The 24,514-nt window shown below is 36.1% G+C and overlaps 2 protein-coding genes across 2 annotated transcripts; both read left to right on the top strand.

The window, feature by feature from the left end:
- Positions 1-5,933: 5,933 nt before the first annotated feature.
- On the top strand, positions 5,934-8,878 carry LOC147475017 (uncharacterized). Its single transcript, XM_086585243.1, has 5 exons — positions 5,934-6,450; positions 6,494-6,756; positions 7,471-7,616; positions 7,697-7,982; positions 8,276-8,878. Exons 1-5 carry the CDS (start codon positions 5,934-5,936, stop codon positions 8,876-8,878), a joined length of 1,815 nt encoding a protein of 604 aa, XP_086441369.1.
- A 4,991-nt stretch (positions 8,879-13,869) lies between these two features.
- LOC147475016 (uncharacterized) lies at positions 13,870-14,968 on the top strand. The gene is made up of 5 exons (XM_086584612.1): positions 13,870-13,999; positions 14,093-14,165; positions 14,247-14,342; positions 14,478-14,579; positions 14,732-14,968. Exons 1-4 carry the CDS (start codon positions 13,902-13,904, stop codon positions 14,568-14,570), a joined length of 360 nt encoding a protein of 119 aa, XP_086440738.1. The 5' UTR covers positions 13,870-13,901; the 3' UTR covers positions 14,571-14,579; positions 14,732-14,968.
- Positions 14,969-24,514: the final 9,546 nt, after the last annotated feature.

Here is a 24,514-nt window from a genome sequence, read left to right as displayed (position 1 = left end):
CCCTCAGTTTAATTTGTTCAGCACCAACCGTAGGATGATGGAATGTGGTAAGGGCTTGTTCAATTCTACGCATGTGCTGATAAGGTTTTTCATGGTCTAACCTATGAAAAACTGGTAACAAATTAAATATATTGGGGGGATTCAGAAATCCCCCACTGGGTCTGCAAGAATGATGCAAGATTTTGGGCTATCGTTCAAGGCTTTGTAAAAGTCAGAGAGAGAAGACTCTCTTTCTTCAGCCATTATTTTAGGTGGTGTGTGGTATACTAGATAGGTTTGTGTGTTGACGTTCACGATAGATTACGTTAATCATTTTTCTCTACCTGACCTTAATCTCATGCAAGGCTAAGTCCAATATTGAAAAAAAATGACAACAGTCTAAACAACCCTGATATGCTAGTATAAATCCTCTAACAGGAGATGCGAGGAGTGAAGAAAGAAATACCTGAATGCCTCCTTGCTTCGCTTATGAATAGTGTCTAGTATACGTGAGCTCAGTTTATTTAACAAGTTAGAAACACTGAATAACTTGAAGAAATGGAAGTTTGTACTTACCGGGAAAATCGGGCTGGTCAAGAAGAGGGCGTCGGTCGCGCTCAGAAATGGCCTTGGTAGGGTGCATGTCTATTTCGAATTCCAGGCGTTTCAGCGCTAGGCGTGCTCAAAATTTGACTTGTACGGGCACGGGTCGCGCTCAAGCAATTCTTGTAAAATTTTTTACTTTCTAAACCAACCGATCACAGTTAGAATCAAACAAGGGTGGGTGGGTTTAATGGGACTTTGGGAAGACTAACAATACTAATGAAAATATTTCTAAACGGAACTTAGATGGCAGTGGCGCTATTTGATAAAATGTAAAATGGTAGTTTTACCCACGTATAAGCACACCCCATTTCGGAGCGCACCCTGCGCTGAAAACACTATAACTCGAATTGGACCTGAGCGCGACCCGTGCCCTACCAAGACCATTTAGAAAGCACCCCACACCGACCGTGAGCCCCGAAATTTCTAATTTTTTGTGAGTTGTTCCAGGGTTATTTGCAGCACTTCTAGAGTGTGTTTATTGTGATGACATCTCCTACAATCATACCGTAGAAGTGTTTTGAAGATTTGTTCCAAAGCGACACTTATGGTGCTTGGTTTCGCGAGGTGATCATACACGTAGGCTGGGAACCGCTAATGGTAAGACCTGATGAATATTATTCTCTGGCACTTAGATCATATTTTTATAATAATTGTAAGTTCTTTGATAGACCAGATGGAGAACAAGTGTTCTCCATCACCATTGAGGATGAACCAATGGAAATTACCAGGTTCTTGCTAGCCTTTCTTCTTAGACTTGCTATGGCCGCTGAAATACAAGACTCACATGCCTATTTGGTCGATAATATGTACCTTTATAACTATGAGGATTTGCATGAACATTACGAGGTAAGAATCTATAGGATAGAAGACCAAGGGGAATATAACGTCGCCTTTAGTAGCCTGTCCATGAACGTGGGCACTGTTATGTTTTGGATCATGTGAAACATTAGAGGGGAATGGTGTTATTCTTCTGTGAATGACAAAACTTGTGATATTTTCCTTGCTTTAGCTGGGGGACGTATACTCTATGATATTCCCCAGACCCTAATGTCTAGTTTAGCACGAGCCCATAGCATGAGGCATAAGTACCTTCTTATTCCTGTTTTAGTTTGCCGTATTATGCTATGTTTCTTCCCTATTTTTTGTGCCTACTTCACGAATTGGGTTGGGGTCGACATTGTGAGACCCACCAATTATATTATTTGATCTTTCTGTCCAATAACTTGGCAAGGGTGGAGGATACAACCTCATCAGGTTGCCTTACACCCCATCCGTGTAATCGTATGCCACCCTTTCCACCCAAGTGGCAAGGGTGGCATATGAAGTAATTGTATAATTACTTCGTAGGCCATGAAACTCAAAGTCATGATTTTGGGCGCGCGGCTATATTTTTAAGTTCCCTCCCAAAAACAACTAACCTACTAAACCTAAAAGGAAACGGAATAGAAATAGAAACTGAAGGTCGTTTAAATCACTTCGTACTCATCATTTAGGGTTAAAAAAGAAAAAAACCAGAAGAAAAAAAATAGAAAAGAAAAACTGTCTCGTAACCGTTCTTTCTCCCAACTTCTCACCGGCGTTTTATTGCACCACACGCGCTCTTCACCCATCTCTCGTCCATCCCTCGTTCTCCGGTTCGCTTTCCAGCTCTCTCTCTCTCGCGAGCAAGAAAATAAAGGTAATATTTTTTTTCATTTTTATTTAATTGGCTATGTTTTGGATGCTATTGAAAATTAATCTGATCAAAGTTTTGTTTTTGAGTCTATTATAGCACTTTGTAATGTTAATATTCAAGTTTAGCATGGTTTTATCAATCACTGTCTCGTAATTAAATACTTTTTAAAGGTACCTTTCTTAAATGATTAACTTGAAATAGGTTCAGAGGTTAGATTTTAACAAAGACATTCCTTGATGTGAGTGGTTTCATGTTTTTTACATGATCTAGAAGGCCAAATCTTATATAGTGGACTTGATAGGAAAGGGAAGGTAAGTTTGGACGAGATGTGACGACTTTTGCCTTTGCTTCTTGCTGCGGTCATTTCCTTGAGAAAGGAGGAACAGGAATATGATAACATAGTCAGGGTTATTTGTTAAGCTCTTGGATTGTTTCTTCTCTAGTATATTATTGATGAGTGATGTGTAGCGCACAAGTAGGAATAAATAGATTTAGAGTAAGCTTGGTGGTTGTGGAGGCAACCATTTCGGGGGGAAGTTTTGTTCCAATATTTGGTGTGAACTGCAAGTATGGTCAGGTGTAAGACCACTGTGAGATCTATTGGAATCCAACTTGAAAGATAGTTGATCAAGGACCTGCCACTCTAATGGTTGACAGGGTATTAGATAGGGAGGGGTTAAGAGTTTATATAGACATTTGCAATGTTTTTGCAAACCCAAGAGTGGCTGATTAGACTGGTAGTAGTATTAGATAGGGAGGGGTTAAGAGTTTATACAGACATTCGCAATGTTTTTGCAAACCCAAGAGTGGTTGATTAGACTGATAGTAGTATTGGTACCTTCTGAAGCCATTTGAAGGATATTCAATCGAGGACAAGGCCACTCTTCTTGGTTGGTTCTGGTACAAACTTATTATTAATGTACATATTTTATTTTTGTGTGGTAGCAGTCTATTATGTTGCTCTTTCAGTTGTTTCTTTGGATTTTTTTGCTTTTGTCATTTGTCAAAAGCTGTGGGATTTCGAACATATCGTCGACCACCTCTAATCTCCCCGTTTGATAACGTGTTGTGCCCTTCTATTTTTCCTCAAGACGCTTTTTATTGTTTGGCTACCCACTGAAAGTTGTATTATAAAGAAAATGTTCTTCTATCCTATTTTGGCCTCTGAGCAACTTTTTTGCATTCTTTTCATGTTTCAAGATCTTTACCAAAAATTCTTTGAAGTATTTTTGTTTTTACTTAATTTTTTTTCAAGTAAGAACCCTTTTCTGTTGATAGGAAAAGGGCATTTGACAGGGTATTCTGTGATGCGGATCCTTGTGTATTTTGCTCTTTGATTGCCTTGTTACCCTGTGTTTCTTGCTAAAAGGGCTTTGGATTGCATTGTTTGAGCTCTATCAAATATATCAAGTTTATAGAATTATGTTAGTTTTGATCACTATTGTATTTTGACTGAACGGTTCTTTTGGACACTGCTTTAGGGAAATACTAGTATTATGACTGCAGTATGCATTAGTGAAAGTTAAATCTCTTTTTAATGGACCCTTAAATGTTGTCTGTACTTAATTGATTCATTTGTGCCCATTTCTTCTTTTGGATTTTGGTGAAGAAGCAATGCTTGGAACCTAGACTGGACTGGATTGTTATATTTTTTATGGATCATTTCCTGTAGGCAGGGATGACCCTGACTCAGGAGACTCATGAAATCGAAAGAGATTACACTTGTCATTGTGTTTAGCATTTTCTATACATCTATAGGAATTTTATGGTGTACTGGATCAAAGATATATGGTTAGGTCTGTATATAGAATTTCATTGACAAATTGTCAGTTAGGACCCTTTGCATTGCTTTTGGTGCCCTAATGTTTCAACTAATTCATCCATCTTCTGATGGGCATAATGATGAATGAGTGCAGTTGTGCATTTTATGAATGTTGCAAGTGATATCGAAGTTCATATGGCCAGTCTTTTAGCCTGAGCACAGCAATTCTGAATTCCTGTTGTGGCATGTATGTTGATTATTGTATTTTCAATCTGTTGGCTGTTGATATATATTATTTGTAATTTAGTTATTTCCTGTCCTTGTAAACATCAGGATGAGAAGTTTTACAGGGTACCAGTTAATGTACCCACTTTCTTACATTTGCTAAAAGACTAAAACTACTTCGTAAGAGCCACTTTTGGACTGGTTCAATTAATAAAAATTGGTTTTATATCAAAAATGCAAAACAACATATGCAAATGGGAAGCAGGTGCACCCTTTACACTTAATTTATTTCTCATTCTGGTATATGATTTAGTAAATCCCTGCCTGGCTATTCTGTTTTAGAAACTCAGAAGTAAAAAAAAAAGTGGTATGGTACATCATTTTGTTGACCGAGTACAGTGCGAAGAGATTTTTTAACCCTTGTATATATAGCCCACCTCATCTAATTTGGCGGTCCTGTTTTCGAGTGAAACACTTATGTTTCAGCGAGATTGTCATTCTGAGAGTCCATTTTGCTTTCTGGTACAACGTATATGCGGTGTGAATTCTTGTAACGCAAGTTCAATGAAGTTTCCAGCAGTTATGTTCCACTAGAGAAGTCAGCTGTGGAACTCCATGTTGCATAAAGATTTTTTAATCTTGCATTTATCTTTGTATTATGAATCACGATCGCGGCATTCATAAAACTCACTGGCTCCGTGTCCCTTCTGTGACGGAGAAGATGTATATTATGCTGTATTATGCTGTATATATTATTCAAACTTGTCCAAGATGTATCCGTTTCCTATATTTTTGAAAAATGTCGTTTCCGCATATCCGTGTCATGTCGTATCCGTGTCGCGTGTCAGTATCCATGCTTCTTATCTTCTATTTGGTTTTTGAGAGTAGTCTAAATTGGTTAGTTAGATTTCCAATGTAATTTGATTTTGCATAATACCATTATCATATCATCTTAGACTTTCTTAATGTTTTTCCTACTAATGTGTCATGTGTTGATATCATGTTGCCATGATACTTTATTTTTGAATGTGTGGTCTTTGTACTTGATTTTTTTTTTGACTCTGTTTTTCTTTAAGAGATCGGTTTGTTGCATTTTGCTACGATATGGATAAGTCTTGGATGTCCAAGGACCGGTTAACAAGCAAATATATTCAAGGAGTTGAAAGGTTAATTAGTGTTGGAAAGGAAGAAGGAAGTTTCATATGTTGTCCATGTAGAGATTGTTCAAATATCAACGAGTTAACTAAGACTGAGGTCAGAAATCATCTTTTCGAACGTGGTATTAGCCAAGGTTACACTATTTGGCGGTTTCATGGCGAAAGCTCTCTATTTTTCGAGACCCGACTAGTTTTCTGAGAACAAGACACTTTTGGACATTATGATGAGGTTGAGACTTCGAAGATGTTGGACATTATGATGAGACCGAGACTCGAAGATGTTGGATATTATGATGAGATTGAGACTCGAAGATGTTGAACGATGAGAGAAATGGCGAAGGCTGCAGAGGACCATTATAACGACCGATCAGAAATTTAAGGAATTGCTTGAAGATGCGAAACGCCTTTTAAATGCGAGGGTTGCTCAAAATTCACAAAGCTATCAATAGTTATTATTTTATTTAATCTAAAAGCAAATAGTGGGTGGTCTGACACAAGTTTTTCGAAGTTATTGAAGCTACTGGGACAGATGCTTCCTCAACCAAATCTCTTGCCGAAATCCTTGAATGGAGTCAAGAAGACATTATCTGTTTATGGGATGAAGTACGAGAAAATACATGCGTGTCCAAATGATTTTATACTCTATAGGGGTGATAAATACAAAGATGAAACTATGTGCCCTATTTGTGGAGTCTCAAGATATAAAGAGAACAAGAGAGTGACCAACAAATCAGGTGGAGTACTAGCAAAAGTTTTGTGGTATTTTCCACCAATTCCAATATTCAAGAAGATGTTTCAATCTGCCCAAACATCAAAGTCAATGACATGGCATGCTGATGAAAGGGTGGTTGATGGTAAGATGAGCCACCCAGCAAACTCTCTAGCATGGAAGTTGGTTGACAAAAAATATTCAGAATTTGCAGCAGAATCCAGAAATCTTCTCCTAGCACTTTTAGCCGATGGAGTAAATCCACACCGTACTCTTAGTACTAAGTACAGTTTATGGCCTGTTATGCTGGTCACATACAACCTCCCACCGTGGCTATGTATGAAAAGAAAGTATATTGATGCTTACGATGTTGATATCAGGTCCAAATCAACCTGGAAACAATATCGACGTCTACTTGGCACCCTTGGTTGACGACTTACATGTTTTGTGGGAGATAGGGGTGGAGGCTTATGATGTGTACAGTCATGAATCATTTATACTTAAAGCTGTTTTGTTATGGACAATCAATGATCTTCTGCGATATAGCAATCTTTTTACGGGTGCCTTTGTGAAAGGTTATTTTGCTTGTCCTATTTGCGGCAAGGGCACGTCCTCAACCAGGCTTAAAAACTCTGGGAAGAACGTATACGCAGCCAATAGAAGATTTCTTCCGTGCTATCATCCATATCGAAGACAAAAAAAGCCTTCAATGGTAAAACAGAGCTGCGGGAGGCACCTGAACCCTTAACTGGTTTGAAAGTACTAGAAGAAGTTGAAGGGATCAAAGTCATATGGGGAACAAAGGGAACCATTACGGGTGCTACCAATTGTTTTAAGAAGAAATCAGTTTTTTTTTTGAGCTTCCATATTGGAGATATCTAGAACTCCGACATAATGTGGATTTTATGCACAAGGAGAAAAATGTATGTGACAGCATTGTTGGGACCCTACTTAACATTCCACGTAAAAATAAAGACACCATTAAGTCTCGTCTTGACCTCCAAGAAATGGGTCTAAGGACAGAATTGGCTCCAACAATTGGGGAAAAGCGATCGTTCTTACCTCCGGCTTGTCACACACTATCTAGAGATGAGAAAAAAAGATTATGCAAAACTTTGCATGAGTTAAAAGTCCCAAGTGGATACTCTTCAAATTTTAGGCCTCTTGTCTCGATGCAAGATCTAAAACTGCAAAATATGAAGTCGCACGACTGCCATGTTTTGATGCAGCAACTTCTTCTGGTTGCAATAAGAACAATTTTGCCAAAGAATGTGAGATGTGCAATTATTAGGCTATGTTCTTTTTTTAAGGCTATTTTCTCAAAAGTAATAGATAAGGAAAATTGCCTCAAATTCAGGAAGACATTGTGCTCACAGTATGTTTGCTGGAAAAGTATTTTCCGCCATCATTTTTCGACGTTATGATTCATCTAACAGTGCACCTTGTCAGAGAAGTTGATCTTTGTGGTCCTGTATTCTACCGATGGATGTATGCATTTGAGAGGTACAATGAATTATATATTACCCTTCAATATTTCTTAATGCGCTTTTCTTTATAAACATTACTATTGTGCAATATCTTAGGTGCATGACCGTGTTAAAGGGCTTTATACGCAATCGAAATCGACCGGAAACTTGTATTGCTGAGAATTACATTGCAAAGGAAGCAATTGAATTTTGTAGCGAATTCTTACCTGACTTAGATGCAATTGGGATTCCTCTCCGTAAAGATAACACTACCACAGATTTGATATCATCTGGAAATCTTCCCCGAGGAAGTACCCATAGTCAAGTAGATAGAAAAACGTTGGACCAGGCACATCTCTATGTGTTGCAAACACAAGAGATGTTCAGCCTTACATCGAGTAAGGTTTCTTTAGTTGTTCACTTTAAAAGTCTATTTTAGTTCCTTGGTTTCGGATTCCGATAGCTAACTAGTTTATTTTGTGGCCTAACATGATAGAGAACATATGAACTATCTGAAGGAACAACAACCTCGTAAATAAAAAAAACCCACATGGTTGCATGCTGAACACAATCGCTCATTTAGTGATTGGCTTAGAGACAAGGTATATTATAAATTGGTATTTTTTTTGTTTTTGTTATTTTTGTATGTTAATTTAACTTAGATTAGGACTAAAATGTTTACACAACAATGCACAGGTTTTGCTCGAGAGGGGAAATCCTGACAACAAGGTGTCAAACACCTTGAAGTGGGTATCGAAGGGGCCTTTGGCACATGTTTACAAATATTCTACCTATGTCACTAATGGTTATCATTTTGCCATGAAACGGCAAGACGCTTTACGAGTAAATCAAAATAGTGGCGTGAGTTTGACAGCAACAACACCGCAGGTTTCAAGCGCAAAGGATCAAAACCCAATTTTTTCTAACATGTCTTTCTACGGTGTTATTGTTGAAATATGGTTGCTCGATTATACAAATTTTAAGATTCCAATGTTCAAGTGTGACTGGGTTGATAGCAAGAATGCAATTAGGAAGGATGACATGGGTTTCACTTTAGTGGATCTTGGTAGAGTTGGCCATAAATCTGATTCGTTCATCCTAGCTTCTCAGGCCGAGCAAGTTTTCTATGTACCTGATCAACTTGACCCAACGTGGTCAGTTGTTGTAGAATCTCCTCAAAGATGCTTTCACGAATACGACGACGATAACGATGATGAGCTCGTTGATGCTCATGTAGGAGATGACAATTTTGTTGAATTGCCAAATGTTGACTCATTGGATGTTAATGACGAATCTTAGTCAGTTTACATCCGTGAAGATTGTGAGGGCACTTGGGTTAAGCATAAAAAAACTTCTTGATTTATTAGTTTTCATTGTTTTTTGTGGTGGAATCGATATTTGGTTTGTTAATAAAAGATTGTGACCAACTTTTGTCTTTTATGTATTGGCCTTACGATTATTTTGGTTTTGTTCAAATTATGATATTAGGTTTTTGCCATAGACATGCTTATTGCTACTGATCATGTCATCTTCTAATGATTTTCCTATTCTATAGTTTTTTTTTAAGGTTTAGTTAGATATGGATCCAAAAACAAGTGCCAAATCATCTCTGAAAAAAAGGAAGCATCCAATCGAGGAAGGTGACAATATTACAAGTGTTAGGGGTCAAGCTAAAAAGCTTTCACTCACTAAGCATTTTAAAGGTAAGCTTATGGTGGAGTTTAATGCGAAAGGAAAGATCAAAGGTGCATTTATTCGAAGCGAGTTTAGTAATTGGGTTGGCACACTAGTTAAAAATATGGTTCCACTAATTTGAGTACCCAAACCGGGCCTAAAGTTGACAAGCAAATAAAAGATGATATATGGGATTCAAGTCTTTGGTAAGCGGTTGTTTTGCCTATTATACTGATTTTAAATTATTATTGTCTTTTATAGAAGTGTAGACTCATCTCTGCCTTGGTTATTTGTAGGAAAAATTTGAGGCAGATCCTAAGTTTAAGAAAAAAGATTTGCAAAACAATGTGGTAAGATATGGCGGAAATTTAAGAATTATTGCACAAAATATTTTGTCATACCTTACATAGATGACCCTGATCTAATGAATCCACCAAAAATCTATCCGAATGTTAAGAAGCAAGATTGGGAGAAATTTGTAAAAATAAGGTTATCGGAAGAGTTACAGGTATATATCTGTCATTTCCTTTGAATTTTCATTTCTAATAAATTTATAATTTTGTTAAGGTGTGATAAACTAATATACTATTTTCATTTGGGCAATTAGGAACTAAGCAAGATTCAATTGGAAAGAAGAAACTTGAACAAGTATAACCATAGACTAAGCAAATTAGGTTATGATGGCCTTGTCGATAAGATGGTAAGTAGATATTATATTTAAGTTTGTTAGATAAAACCAACGTAGGTAATCTAATATTACTTAGTTGGTTTGGTTATTTGTAATTGATAATAGATAGAAGCTGGGATACCTATTGATGAAGATGATAGATCTCTTTTGTGGTGTTTAGCTCGACAAGACAAAAGTGGTGAATATGCTGATGATGCCACAAAGGAGGTAGTTCAAAAGATTGTAAGTATCAAGCTCATCATTGTATGTGTGTTTGCAAAGCATATTTGATATTGTGTAGGATACCTAGCTTTTTAAGAATCCCAAATAATGCAAAGGTTACAGTTTTTAAGAATCCTCTAAGACTCTGCCAGCAAGGCATGCTTCGATTGGCTATTTTGATACCGAAGAATTGAAACTTATCAGGATATGCTAATGTTAATGACCCTTGTATGCTCAATGGATGTCCAACTGGCTATACCGAAGGTACTCTCCTCTTGTACTGGCTATCTCACAATGTGCAACATGAAAGTAGTTCCCAAACAATGGGAAAATATTCAAGACTGTACCTTTCACTTGAACCACGTACCCTAATCTGTAAAGAGTGGTCTGGTTGTGAGTCATGGGTGGAATAAAATGCCCTTAATGGATGTACATGTTAGCATAACAATGTCTCAATCTATGGGTAATTTCACTAACCCTTGCCCCTGTGGTATACCAAGCATCTCATTGTTATCCGTTCTGTCAGGCTTCTCTGAACATGTTTGGTGAGAGTATGGTGAAGGGTTAAATATTGCTCTTTTGGTTGGTGGCTTGATCATTCAAACAAGGATATAATCATAGTCCTTTCGGATCAAAGACACTTTCGGTCAGTCGAACTCAATACCATACCGCTATAGTGCATAAGTTTAGGTTATCATGTATCCTTTAAAGTGGGTGAAAGCATCAGAACACAGAGTACTAGTTCAAAGTGCCTCGAATCAGAAGGTGATTGAGTTCTTGATGGAACAGTCACTTGTTGTTTTTGGATACAGATTGGTGTACAAGGCAACTGAAGCATCATCGATCTGTCTTGAAGGGAATCACTTTATTAATGGAAGATGGGGAGTGGGGAGTGGGGTGGTGGTTCAATCATCCTACTTTTCCAGAACATCTTCTGAAAGCAAGGGTTGCCCATTCTTTTAGGTCACTTGTATTCAAACAGATCTTTCACGCACTCTGTGCTATTATGCTTACATGTTGTAGCTTCATTTGAGAAACGCAGAAGAAATTTAATCCAATTTTACTGATTTCCATCTTTCCTTTCAAAAATTATTAGTTTACATTATGTCTATGTTAGTATGACCTTTGGGCATTAGAGTGGACACATTTAGTTTACAGCTGCTAGGAATTAGTTTCTGTATGATGTGGACCAGAAAACTGATTGCCAAATGCATTTTATTAGATTCAAATGTTTATCCATATTTAGAATTACAACAAGAACAGATAATGAAAAAGAGACTTCGCAAACATGACCGAGACCAAAAACAAAATTCTGATTCAAGTATCTTATATACTCAAGTATCACCATTTAATTTGTATGCTTGAAGTATCTTATATACTCAAGTCAAGTGCATTTGAGTCTGACTTGTTTTCTGAATCATTGTTTTGCATTTGGTATTTGGAAATTTTGGAATGCTTGTACATTTTCAGAGCTAGTACCTAGTTTTGCACTTCTGCATTCAGAGATTTCATAGTCTTTAATTACTTTATTTAGATGATCTAAGCTTCTGCTAGCTCCGCTCCCTTCCTGAAGTGAAAATATATATATATATATATATATATATATATATATATATATATATATATATATATATATATATATATTATTCAAACGTGTCCATGACGTATCCGTATCCTATATTTTTGAAAAATGCCATGTCCACGTATCCGTGTCGTGTCGTATCCGTGTCGCGTGTCGTATCCTATATTATTCATAGCATTATAGAAATAGTTTTCGGGCTTTCCATACATGAGGCAGACTTGGATAAAATCAGATGGAGGTTATATTCAAGTCTTAGAAGCTTTTTTCTCCGTCTTCGTCTCTTCTTAGAACAGCCTATGGTCGCTCATTCGTTCATTTTGAATTTTATATCTATTTTTGCAGGAGGAGCTGAAAAATAAGGTAGAGGAGGTGGTTTTGGCAACGGAAGGAAAGAATGACATACTTACTATGGCATTGGGAACTCCAGAGCCTAGTGGTCGAGTTAGGGCAGGTGGACAATATACGACTCCCACTATTTACTTCAATCTTCCTAATAAAAGATCAAAAAAATATCACGAGGATTTGGAAGTGAAGTTGAAAGAGAAGGAAGCTCAAAACGAGAAGTTGAAAATTTTGGTGCTACATGTGCTTAAAGAACAAGGTGAGACTAATTCACCAGCGACGACATAACTGTTGAGCGAGTTGCTCAAGCAAGGACAAAAACTCGTCAACTCGTTGCCATTAGAAAATGTGGAATCCAATAGTGCCAAAAGTGATAATAGGCATCAGGTGATTGGCAAGTCTTAGCAGGTAAGTTTTTTGGCTTTTAAATTTGTATTTCTGATTTTCTACATATTTCGAGTGTTCTCTTTAACTAAACTTATATTTAATGTATAGAGAAAAGATGGTGGTCAACAAAAAAAGGTGTGACTTCAGTAAAACTTAAGTCGAAAAATGTACAGGTAAGCTCATTCTATAGTTGCCTTAACCATGTTATATTCATTGTGGTATAATAAATGCAGGGAATGATACGTAGTTTTTTTCATTCCTTTATTCCAAGTGCTTCACATATACTAACTTGATGTACACTTCGTCGTATAGTCAAAAATAGACAACAGAAAGAGCATTGTGGATTCCGAAAAACTTAAAGCTAAAGATGGGAAGGTAACAAAATATTTTCTTAATTAAAAAGGTTGATTAAATGTTTGTGTCAAATTTGTTACTAGATAATGTTGTCATTGTTTTGCTTATTTGTTATAGGACTAAGATTATAGATTGGCATTGGGATCTAAAGACAACATTGTTGCCGAAGGTCGTGTTTTAGCAAGGAAGGGGCCAGAGGATACTGTTCACAACATGCCTTTGGGAGAGTCATATCTGAAGGTCTCAATAAATAAAGCATTATGTGGTGATGCCTTTCTCCCAGTTCGAAACGGCGATGAACATGTATTTGTTAAAGATGCGGTAAACTCGTTTGTGGCATGGCCTAAGGAACTTGTGATACTTAAAAGTGACGAAGTAGTATAAGGATATGGATATTTGTATGGTAATTTATTTAATTTTGTTATATAAACATCAATCTTGTTCATAAACTTTTTGTTAGGTAGAGAAGCGTATTCCACTTCCGCGGGGTAGTATTCAATATAAGATCAGAAAGTTTGTGGACTGTGTCGACAAAATAGTGAAAGAAAACGCTTTTATAGAAGTTCCAATGGTTGGAACTCTTTTCCATGATGAGATGGCGGAAGTACGAGTTTCAAAAGATGAGTTGATGGATGTGTGTGAGAAGAGAATGTTAAATGGTAGCTGCATTATCTCCTACATGAGTTATGAATAATTCGGTGAGCTTATTTGTGTTAGTTATAATTTAACTTTTCATATGGGACGACTTAACAGAATGTATATATATGTTGTAGATATTTATATGCGACTTTTGGAATTGCTCGAGCAAAGTATGCATTTGGTAACCCGAGAAAGTTTTACTATTTATACAAAAGATGATGAGAAGGTTCGATATATCAGAAGTTGGTGAAGAACACGGTGATCGTGTGCTTTTAATTCCTTTCAAACGGGGTAAGCTGTGTTTATACATTTGTAGTACATATACATTATTTTCATATAATTAAAATTATTTTATTTTTATTTTTATTTATTTTTTTCCGATTGGTTATATAATTAAAAGTACTTAATTGAATTTGTATCCACATAACTGGTCATGTAGGGGGCATTGGGTTTTAATGGTTCTTGACATACCATCAATGGAAGTGTACTGGTTGGACTCTTTAAAAGATTTTCGAGGGCCGCCGGATCCAACTTTTAAATTATTAGTAAACACGTGAGTTTAGTATTTATTTATTGTATTTTTCATTGTATATTTGATTCTATCTTGAAAATAATGAGAATGAAACAAATGCATTTTCATTTTCAGTGCGATCAAGACATCAAATATGTCCAAAGGAAAGAGAAAGATGAATCCAAATCCAAATTGGAACTATGTGACAGTAAGCTTAGTTTCTTTGGAATATAATACAAAGTATCTTTCAATTTGTGTATGTGTTAATGCAAGTATTAATTATGTATAGTGCCCACAACAACAAGGGGGGATTGTATGCGGATATTATGTATTGCGCTTTATGCGAGATTTAGTAGAGGATCCTGGTCCACCGATAAAAAAGAAGGTGACTGTAAAGTAGCATTATTTTTCATATAGTCTTAGCTAGCTTATAAATTGGTGCATTTGTAAATATGGTAGGCAATGCATTGCCTGCATTATTCATTTTCATAATATATATAATATACTTTTCGTCGAACAGGTATTGGAGTTCTCTAGCAAGAAGAGTTACACCACTGAAATAGATGAACTTCGTCTTGAATTCATCAACTTTATCCAACAATTTATCGAGTAGTTAATTTGGGTAAGTGGGCTTCCATATTTTCCCTTTGTTTATGTATATACTTTTCTTATTGTTTTTTTTTCTTACTTGTATAATATACCCTTCTTGATTCACTTGCTTTTTAATTTTATATACTAGTCATAGTGGAATGACGACTTCATGATATGATACAGGTGTCATGGATCGATTAACAGATGAATAGATGGCAGCTAGGTTTTTGGTGTTGGAAGTGCGCACAACAAGCTAAGATATTGCTAGGATAGTATTGGCATTATGTATTTTTTTTTTTTTTTTTTTTTTTTTTAATTGTGATTCTTTTGGTATTGGGATGACTTCTTTTGTTGGGAGTCAAACTAGATGATAAATACTTGGTTTGATCGATGAAATCAATAGAAGTTAATTGTTTTGAATGTTGTTTCTTTCTTCTCGAGTGGATGTTGTTTTCGTATCATAAAGCAGGTTAAAGTGATTTTGGTTGTGATGTTTTGATAAATGTATGTGGATGTTGTTTATGTCATAAAGCAGGTTAATGGGATTTTGTTTATGACGTATAGGATGCAGATTGATAAATGAATACGATCAAATACAAAAATGAGAAAATGTTTAAAAAAATAATAATTTTCATTTGTCTCACTTTTGGAAAATGTGACATAATATCTATTAAAAGTGACACAACTGACCACTCTTATGTGTCGCTTTACTTTTCATACGAGTTATATGGAGTTGATTCCCAAAAGTGACACAAGAAGTAAGGGGCTTTTGTGTCACTTTTGACGTACTTGTGTCTCACTCTGGTCCAAAAGTGACACAACTAGTATACTTAATGTGTCACTTTTGACGTACTTATGTCTCACTCTAGTCCAAAAGCACAACTAGTATAGTTAATGTGTCACTTTTGACGTACTTATGTCTTACTCTGGTCCAAAAGTGACACAACTAGTATATTTAATGTGTCACTTTTGACGTACTTATGTCTCACTCTGGTCTAAAGGTGACACAACTAGTATACTTAATGTGTCACTTTTGACGTACTTATGTCTCACTCTGGTCCAAAAGTGACATAACTAGTATACTTAATGTGTCACTTTTGACGTACTTATGTCTCACTCTAGTCTAAAAGTGACACAACTAGTATACTTAATGTGTTACTTTTAACGAAATTATGTCCCACTCTGGTCCTAAACGGATACAACTAGTGTCACTTTTGACAAGCACTATGACACTCTTTCTTAAAAGTGACACAAGAGGCTATTCTTAAGTGTCACTTTTATTAACAAAAAGTGACACATTTAGTAAGGCTTTTGTGTCACTTTTGGTAGAACTTTATGTGTCGGGGGCTTATAGGTCACTCCAGAATTAGTTTCAAAAGTGACACAAGTGACTTCTTGTGTCACTTAAAAAGTGACACAAAAAGCCCTTCTTTTAGTAGTAATCTTTGCATTTATCTATAAATATATTGCATGAGTATCTATGTTGTATTGGCAGTAAATTTATGAAATCTAGGCTATAGTACTTATTCTACAAATCCTGTGAGAATATAGCCTAAAGCCTTATATGAGTGAAACATTTGAGAATGACACAAGGGAGAAGTAAATTCTGGATAGAGAAATCACACGTCCACTTGCTTGATCACTATACCATATCCTAAGCGAGAATTTAGGCCCTCTTTGGATCGATATAGCCAAAAATTCAAACCTATGAATTATTTTCAGCTAGTCGCCTCTCTGAGCCTTTCTTGAGCCTTTCATAAACCACAAATCCTTTGCCCTTTTACATAACAAAACAAAATATATAATCAACGTACCCATTTTAAAACGAGTCTGAGAATAGAGATGAAGATAGAAAAGGGAAAGACCTTTGAAATCAAGAATTTGTTAGTTGCTACAAATAAGAAAAGAAAGTTTCCATCCAAATAAAAAAATAAAAAAATAAAAAAAATAAAGAGATAGAACTCCAAAAACAAAATCAGAGGAGTCAAAAGCCAAAGAAAAAGAAAAAAATGGCTAAGGATGGAAACAAAGTGTAGAAGCAAAAGAACAAGGTTTTCTCTAGTTACAGAATATGAAGAATCTATTATCTCAGACTGTATCTATTAGAATATCCATTTCCTTCATTTTTAAACCATCACCTAATCCCCGCAACACCTAATAAAAACCTCTAGCTCAATTAGGAATAGGTTAGTGTGATAGTAAGTGGCAGATGTGTTTGATCGACTTCGGCTCCTTGTGTGTCATTGAGATTGTAAGGTAAAGTGTGCCCACTGCACACTGGAGTAGCAAAACTTGAGCGGAAAAATCAGAGTGTTTTTGTCTTGACATTTATGTGAGGACCTACTTAAGGACGTTATTCCAAAGTTTCAGAAACGGACTTGTTAGTGCATTTCATAGTATTACTCATTGTATATATGTTTATTCATAGATGATTGATTATTATGCATATATTAGCTTAGGTTTCAACTTGATTATTCTGTATTCATTGCTAGCGAGTTGTATAGATCATTGAGACATAAATAAGGAAACAATAGTTTTATTTCTTAGTCATTGTAGTATAGATGAAGTTTGTGAGTACCTTCACTGGAAAACTCTCATGAGGCTATAACTCGTCCACTAGGGAATTCCTATTGGTTTAAGGCCATGGTGCATATGGTCAATGCAATCGCACTCGGTGAAACGAGATTAGTTAGAACTCCATTTTTGGTCACTTATTATAATTTCTCATTTTTTCCATTCTTTCCTTCTAAAACTTATCCATATCCAACATATCATCCACAAACATCCATTTTCTCATGATCATTCACTTGGACACCCTTTCATTCAAAAATGAAAAAGAATGTGCATGCTCGGTTACGTTCTAGGTCTATCAGACTTCGCTTTCATTTTACTAAGTTGCGTCGTAGAAAATCTTGGTGCTTGATTCTGTTTGGGGGTGCATTCCATGTTATTTATTTATGAAAAGACACACAACTCTTTAGGTTGTTGATATATGGAAAACTTCAGGGTATGTATATATATCTAGTTATTTGTTAAAGTCTCGAGTATCTTACTATAAACGACTCACTTTGTTGTTTGGTGTATTTCCTTACACTTCCATATATTCATAAGTGCACCATTCAGGTAACCGGGCCCTCCCTATGGAGTGTGTGGCTATAAGTACCGGATCCTAAGACCACTTGTAACATAATTCACATTTTCCACTCTTGCATGTTTTCTCGATTTTTGAGTCATGTTCCTCTATGGGGTGAATTATGTGTTTATTGCTTTTCATTTTTCTTATATTAAATCTTATTTATAAAAAGAAAAAAATACCAAAACCATATAAATAGTAATCTAGGAAGTCTCGGGAATCTGACTTTAAAAGACCCATGTTTAAAACAAATTTTCTAAACTCTGTTCTATCAAATTTGTTTGGGGGTGGGGTGTTGGTCTTCCCGTCCTTGATTTTTCAACTTTCCATTTTTTTTGTTGCGTATGTCGTTTAATCATATTTTGATTCGGGTTGACATTATCTATAAATTTAGATTTCATTTGTCCGCATAACTTACATCATTCACGCACTTTGAGGCATTTTCCATCTTTTTATATGTCACCCACAGTTAGAATAGAGTGTTTTATGGATCATTGGATTGGAAATTCTCTCCTGATCGTTTTCATATCTCATTTGCAAAAATCGGACCGGTAACGAATCAGCAATTTTAGTTTGAAGGTTGCGCGCATAAAATCGGAAATGTCAAAAATCGAATTGGGCTTGGGCCCAAAAATTTTTGCACGCATGTGCCGCGCACGTGCATCTCTTCCTCAAACCAAAATCAGTTCGCGATTTCTATTCGCCATTAGCCACAAACCCCTAATAAAATATATATATATATATATATATATATATATATATATATATATATATATATATATATATATATATATATATATATATATAAACCAAATCCCACCACGCCAATTAGGATTCCCCCACTCCAAAACTTCTCTACAACATCTCCATCACCATTTCCAACAGTTTGCACCACCAAAAAAAAAAATAAAAAAAAATAAAAAATCGAACCACCACTGCCACCACCGCGCCACCTCCCAAATTTTAAGTGAGTTTGATTCAAACTCCATCCCCATATTGCATTCAAGCCCACAAACCGACTACAACCTTCAATGGCGCAAAGATGAAGAATTTTGTCGGAACAAGCTTTTAATGCCGACCACTTTCCACCGTTTTACAGTGACGAGATGATTCGTAGGGATTGGACACATTTGTGGTATTCGACGAACAACTTTTATCACGACGATTTGGTCCAAAAATTCTATAAGACGAGGGAGTTAGATGGTAATAAATTTTTTGTGAAGGTGAATAAATCAAGGAAAGAAGTGGATAGAAATTTGTTGGCTCGTATTTTTGGCATGGAGGAAGGACCCAATCTAGTAGCCACATTGCAGGAATCCCAAATTGGTGGGATCGAGCCTTTGATGAAAGAGACAGTTTTGGAGGGAAACTACAATGCGAGTTCGCATTGTGTTCGCCAGTCGTCTCTGCGAACCAACCAGCTGGCTGTAGCTCAATGGATTGGTAGGAATGTCATTTGATAAAAGTAAAATGATAGTTTTACTCACAAATAAATAATGAAACTTAAACGCAAGTAAAACTAAAACTATTTTCGTTTGTGTTTATCAAAGATTATTCTACTCTCGATTCTATCGAAATAGACTTGGAGTAAAAGATTCGTTCCACTCCTAGTTCTTTAGTATTCAATGTTTTCTTAGGTTATCGGTCTATCCAAAGTTAGTGAGAGTAATGGTGGGAGTTATACATCGATACAAATTATGCTAACAAGATACGAATAACTCAACTACGAAGTGCTAAATTGACTATATGATAAGGAATTAGGGGGGGGGGGGTTGATTCCACCTTAACTCGACTTAATTAACTAGCGAAAAATTGTCGTAATCCGAATTGAACTGCTTTCGCATAACAATTGGTTCTTCGTAATCCCTAGTTGTTCATGGTAATCTCTACCAACTAACATCTAACATGTGAAACAATCAAACCCATTCTCATGGTGAACTAATTGTTTTCTAGATTGGAATGGAAAATTACGACTATTTTACGCTAACAACAATCAAGCTTTCATCAAGGCTTCCTCAAACCCCTCTAATGGAGGTTTAGCCTAGAGTCATTAAACTATCATTTCCAATTGAATTTAAACAAGACATCATAAAAGGATTGTAAATTTACTTATTTGATATAATCAATAATAATCTAATGATTCCAAATGAACTAAACAAGATTAAGAACTAATTTAGAACTATGATTATGATTTATCTAATTATGAAATGAAGACAACTAATTTATGAATTTAACAATACTAAAACTAAATAAGAATTTAATTGATAAACTAAATTAAGATGAAAATGAATACATAATTATGAAACTAATATTTGATTCTAAAATAACAATCTACTAGTTCTAACTTATCTATTGCAAAGTAAAAGCTAGATCTAAAACAATAATTGAAAACTAATTAATTGAATGTAAAACTACATCTAGAACTATTCTCTAATGGCTACTTGCTACCCTAAGCTAAAAGATTGCTTAAGAGTTAAGTCTTGTGTGTTGAAATGGAGGAGATCAAATCCACATTTTCGTGCATGGGCCGGAAAATCGAGCCCAAAACCCAATGTCTTCAGTCTATAGAGGCCTTTTCAGCTAGATTTTTCTTTAACAGACTTTTTGTCCACTTTTGCTCCTCTGATTAGGTCAAAGCTTAAACCATTGGAAAGCTGATTCCAAGATGGTCGTTTTGACATATGGTAGGCCTAATTCCGAGGTCTGAGTCCAAAGATACTGTCTTCAGAAGTTCTACTAATTTTTTAGTGTTGTTTCTGCCCGCGTTGACTTTGACTTTTTAGCTTTGACCAGGCTTTATAAAGGCTTTTTCTCCTTGAATCTTGGCCTTTAATCACAGAAGTTCTTAGCAACCAACCCTTGCTCCTTTATCTCGCCAAAGTTACATATTTCTGCACATAATTGACTCTAATGCCTGGAATACATAAAAACACGTAATCAGCATTAACTCTTATTTATTACTCGCATAATTAGTCTAAAAGTATTATTGTTAAGGGGTTAAAACTACAGTTTTGGGCTCTTATTAAACCACCTCGAAACAGCATTTTGTTTGTCCTCAAGCAAAGATGAAAAATTAGAATAAGTGACCAAAAATGGAGTTCTAACTACTCTCGTTTTGCCGAGTGCGATTGCATTGACCATATGCAATAAGGCCTTAAACCACTAGGAATTCCCTAGTGGACGAGTTATAGGCTCGTGAGAGTTTTCCAGTGAAGGTACTCACAAACTTCATCTATACTACAACAATTAAGAAATAAAACTATTGTTTCCTTATTTATGTCTCGATTATCTATACATCTTACTAGCAATGAATACAGAATAATCAAGTCAAAACCTAAGCTAATATATTCTTAATAATCAATCATCTACGAATAAATATATATACATTGAGTAATACTATGAAATGCACTAGCATGTCCGTTTATGAAACGTCCTTAAGTAGGTCCTCACATAAATGTCAATACAAAAACACTCTGATTTTTCCGCTCAAGTTTCGCTACTCCAGTGTGTAGTGGGCACACTTTACCTTACAATCTCAATGACACACAAGGAAGCCAGAGTCGATCAAACACATCTTCCACTTACTATCACACTAATCTATTCCTAATTGAGCTAGAGGTCTTTATTAGGTGTTGCGGGGATTAGGAGATGGTTTAAGAAGGAAGGAAATGGATATTCAAAACGGACAAATCTGAGATAATAGAGTCTTCTTATTATGTAACTAGAGAAAACCTTGTTCTTTATTTTTGCTTCTACACTTTGTTTCCATCCTTAGCCATATTTTTTTTTCTTTTTCTTTGGCTTTTGACTCCTTTGATTCTATTTTTTGGAGTTCTAACTCTTTATTTTCTTTTATTTATTTATTTATATATTTTTTTATTTGGATGGAAACTTTCGTTTCTTATCTGAAGCGACTAACAAATTCTTGATTTCAAAGGTCGTTCTATTTTCTATTCTTCATCTCTATTCTCAAACTCATTCAAAGAATGGGTAGGCTGATTTTTTATTTTGTTTTGTTTTTGTAATAGGGTAAAGGATTTGCGGTTTATGAAAGGCTAAAGAAAGGCTCAGAGGGGCGACTAGCGGAAAATAATTCATAGGTTTGAATTTCTGGCTATATCGATCTAAAGAGGGCCTAAATTCTCGCTTAGGATATGGTATAGTGTTCAAGCAAGTGGACATGTGATTTGTCTATCAGGATTTACTTCTCCTTTGTGTCATTTCTCAAATGTTTCACTCATATAAGACTTTAGGCTATATTCTCACAGGATTTGTAGAATAAGTACTCTGGCCTAGATTTCAGACACTTACTGCCAAACAATCATAGATACTCATGTAATATATTTATAGATAGATGCAAAGATTATTACCTACATATTAACCTAAGTTTCTAAAAATTATTCTAATGCAAAACCTACGTGAGACTTCTAGATTATTTAGAGCATAGAGAAAGAAAACAATACCAATATTCCTAAGTGTATAACATAACTTTTTATTTATATTTTTGAAATCTTTGAATTTTTACTAGAAAACAAGTGCATATTGTACATATCTATATCCTAACAGATGCCTTAATTCCACGTGTTTCTATGCCCCAAACAAGAAGCATGGTTTGTCCTCAAAGTATTTAAATAAAAAGGGTAGAAAAATACCATGGAAACCCGTGAAATTGGAACATCTGCAAAACAAAGTTCAAACATACTAATATATGAAAAATAAAAACAGACGCAACTCTATAGGAGTTCCACCCGTTATGAGGTTAACAAGAATTAAATTGCTTAGGACATAAGCAGACACTAACTGAACTAAAAACTTACCTCCTCCCCCGCTTAATCATCATCCTCCTCATCTTCCTCTCCAAACAGATGAGGTTCCTTCGCGTCCTGCCATGCCATGATAACTTGCCAAGCCCACCGCCGTGTGTCATCAACTTGTGCTAACCTGTCGAGTGTTACTATGTCTGATGGGATGTAAGGGGCAACCAAATGAGGCTGCACTTGCCATCCCGGCCAAGTCATAATTCGAAATGAACGAACCACCCAATTGGTGGGTCTCATGACTTAAACCTTTTTCCAATCTGTGAACTGGGTACAGAATACAGGTAAACAACCACGCATGATGCGGCAAACCAAAACAGGCATAAGAAGATATGTATGCCTCATGCCTTGGGCTCTCTTAAGACTAGCCACTAATACTAGGGGAATGTCATATAGGCGACGTCCCTCAGCTAAAGCAAGAAAAACGTCACCAGCGGTACTATTTGCAGAAGTAAACTGCCACTCCCCTAAGATATTCATCAGGATGAATAACATGGTGGTGCCTACATTCAGGGACAGGCTACCAAGGGCTATGTTATAACGCCCTTGGTCCATTATACAAAACACTCCTTCCCCATAATACTTATGGAAATATGTATAGTCATAGAGGTATGCATTATCGGTCATATATCCCCACGTATGCATAGGATCAGGCAGTGGTAATCCCAAAACTATCGCTACCAAATACTTATTAAATTCTAGTGGCGTGTCATCAACTACGATGGAGAATTCTTGTTCTCCATCTTGGTTACAATAGAAATTAACATGGTCGTAGAAATAAGTAGTAAGCTGAGGTGAATACGAGTCATCATCACTTACCAATAGATGCCTCCATTATAATTGCAAGATCCTATCGCGTAAACAACCTCCATATGTCTCGCTTCCCAACAAGTCTTCGAAAGACTGCTCCGGTATGACTATAGGTGATGTCATCACCAAACTACTTTCTAGAACTACTGCAAAGGATCCTGGAACAACCCACAAAAAATTTGAATTTTTCGTGCCTACGGATGTCAGAGCGCAGGGGGCGCTCAAACTATGCCTGGGTAGGGCGTAGGGTGCGCTCAGGCTAAGGTCGAGTTCCAGGCACTTAGGCGTAGGGACGCACTCACTTTTAGCTTGGGATGGGTGCAGGGTGCACTCTAGTCTAACTTGAGTGATAGGCACTTAGGTGCAAGACACGCTCACTTTTTGCCTGGGATGGGTGCGGGTCGCGCTCAAGTTAAATTTCGAGTTACAGGTGGCGCTCAACTGAGGCGCAGGCACGCTCCGTGCAGCTGAAGTGAAGAAGTGAAGAAGAAAAGAGGGAAACTTAGGAGTGAAAGGTGATAGATGTAAGTGAGATGTAGTGTAGATTGTGAGGGTAGAATGAAGGAAGTTTATATAGGTTGAGAGTTTCCAAAACAAATCGACAAGTTGCTAAAAAGTTTAAAGGCAATTGTCGGAAATAAAAATATTTCTAAAACCGAAAACGGAAACAACCCATATTCTCTATTCCAAAACAAACCCAATACCTTTTAGGTTGAATTTAGGATAGTAACTGCCTAACTCATTAAGATTTCATTCTACCACAATATCTACGAATAGTCATGCCCATATCGGTAACATTCCTAACAATCATCCCAAAATTATATAATAAATTTTTGGATCATATAAAAATCATGCTATAAGAAATAATACCACCCCCAAACAATTCGGGAAGGTGGGATTAACAATAAAATCAAAGCATAATTTGAAAAGGACCAAATTATATTAAAATTCAAATTCAAATACAATTAACTACCGAATTCAAAATTTAACTACTAAATTCAAAATTTAACTACTGAATTCAAAATTAACATCGGAACTAATAAAAACAATAAAAACACATCAATCAATAAACTCCCTAAACCACGCACTGCTGATTAAAGATGGAGCATGAGATGAAGATGGGGCCTGAGTTCCAAATGTGCCCGAGCCATCCGTCCTTCGCCGACGACGCTCGTGCCTCACAGACACCTCCTCCTCAGAAGAACC

Source organism: Coptis chinensis, chromosome 9 (assembly GCF_015680905.1).
Source record: "Coptis chinensis isolate HL-2020 chromosome 9, ASM1568090v1, whole genome shotgun sequence".
In the NCBI taxonomy this organism is placed as follows: Eukaryota; Viridiplantae; Streptophyta; class Magnoliopsida; order Ranunculales; family Ranunculaceae; genus Coptis; species Coptis chinensis.
This window is presented reverse-complemented; position numbering and strand designations above follow the sequence as displayed.

Excerpts from the sequence above, each read along its gene's own strand:
- LOC147475017 (XM_086585243.1), top strand. The coding sequence starts at position 5,934 with ATGCTTCCTCAACCAAATCTCTTGCCGAAATCCTTGAATGGAGTCAAG. Across the intron at positions 6,451-6,493 it reads CAACCTCCCACCGTGGCTAT|GTCCAAATCAACCTGGAAAC; the intron begins GTATGAAAAGAA and ends TGTTGATATCAG. Across the intron at positions 6,757-7,470 it reads TTAAAAACTCTGGGAAGAAC|GAAGACATTGTGCTCACAGT; the intron begins GTATACGCAGCC and ends CCTCAAATTCAG.
- LOC147475016 (XM_086584612.1), top strand. The coding sequence starts at position 13,902 with ATGGTTCTTGACATACCATCAATGGAAGTGTACTGGTTGGACTCTTTA. Across the intron at positions 14,000-14,092 it reads TTTAAATTATTAGTAAACAC|TGCGATCAAGACATCAAATA; the intron begins GTGAGTTTAGTA and ends TTTCATTTTCAG. Across the intron at positions 14,166-14,246 it reads CAAATTGGAACTATGTGACA|TGCCCACAACAACAAGGGGG; the intron begins GTAAGCTTAGTT and ends AATTATGTATAG.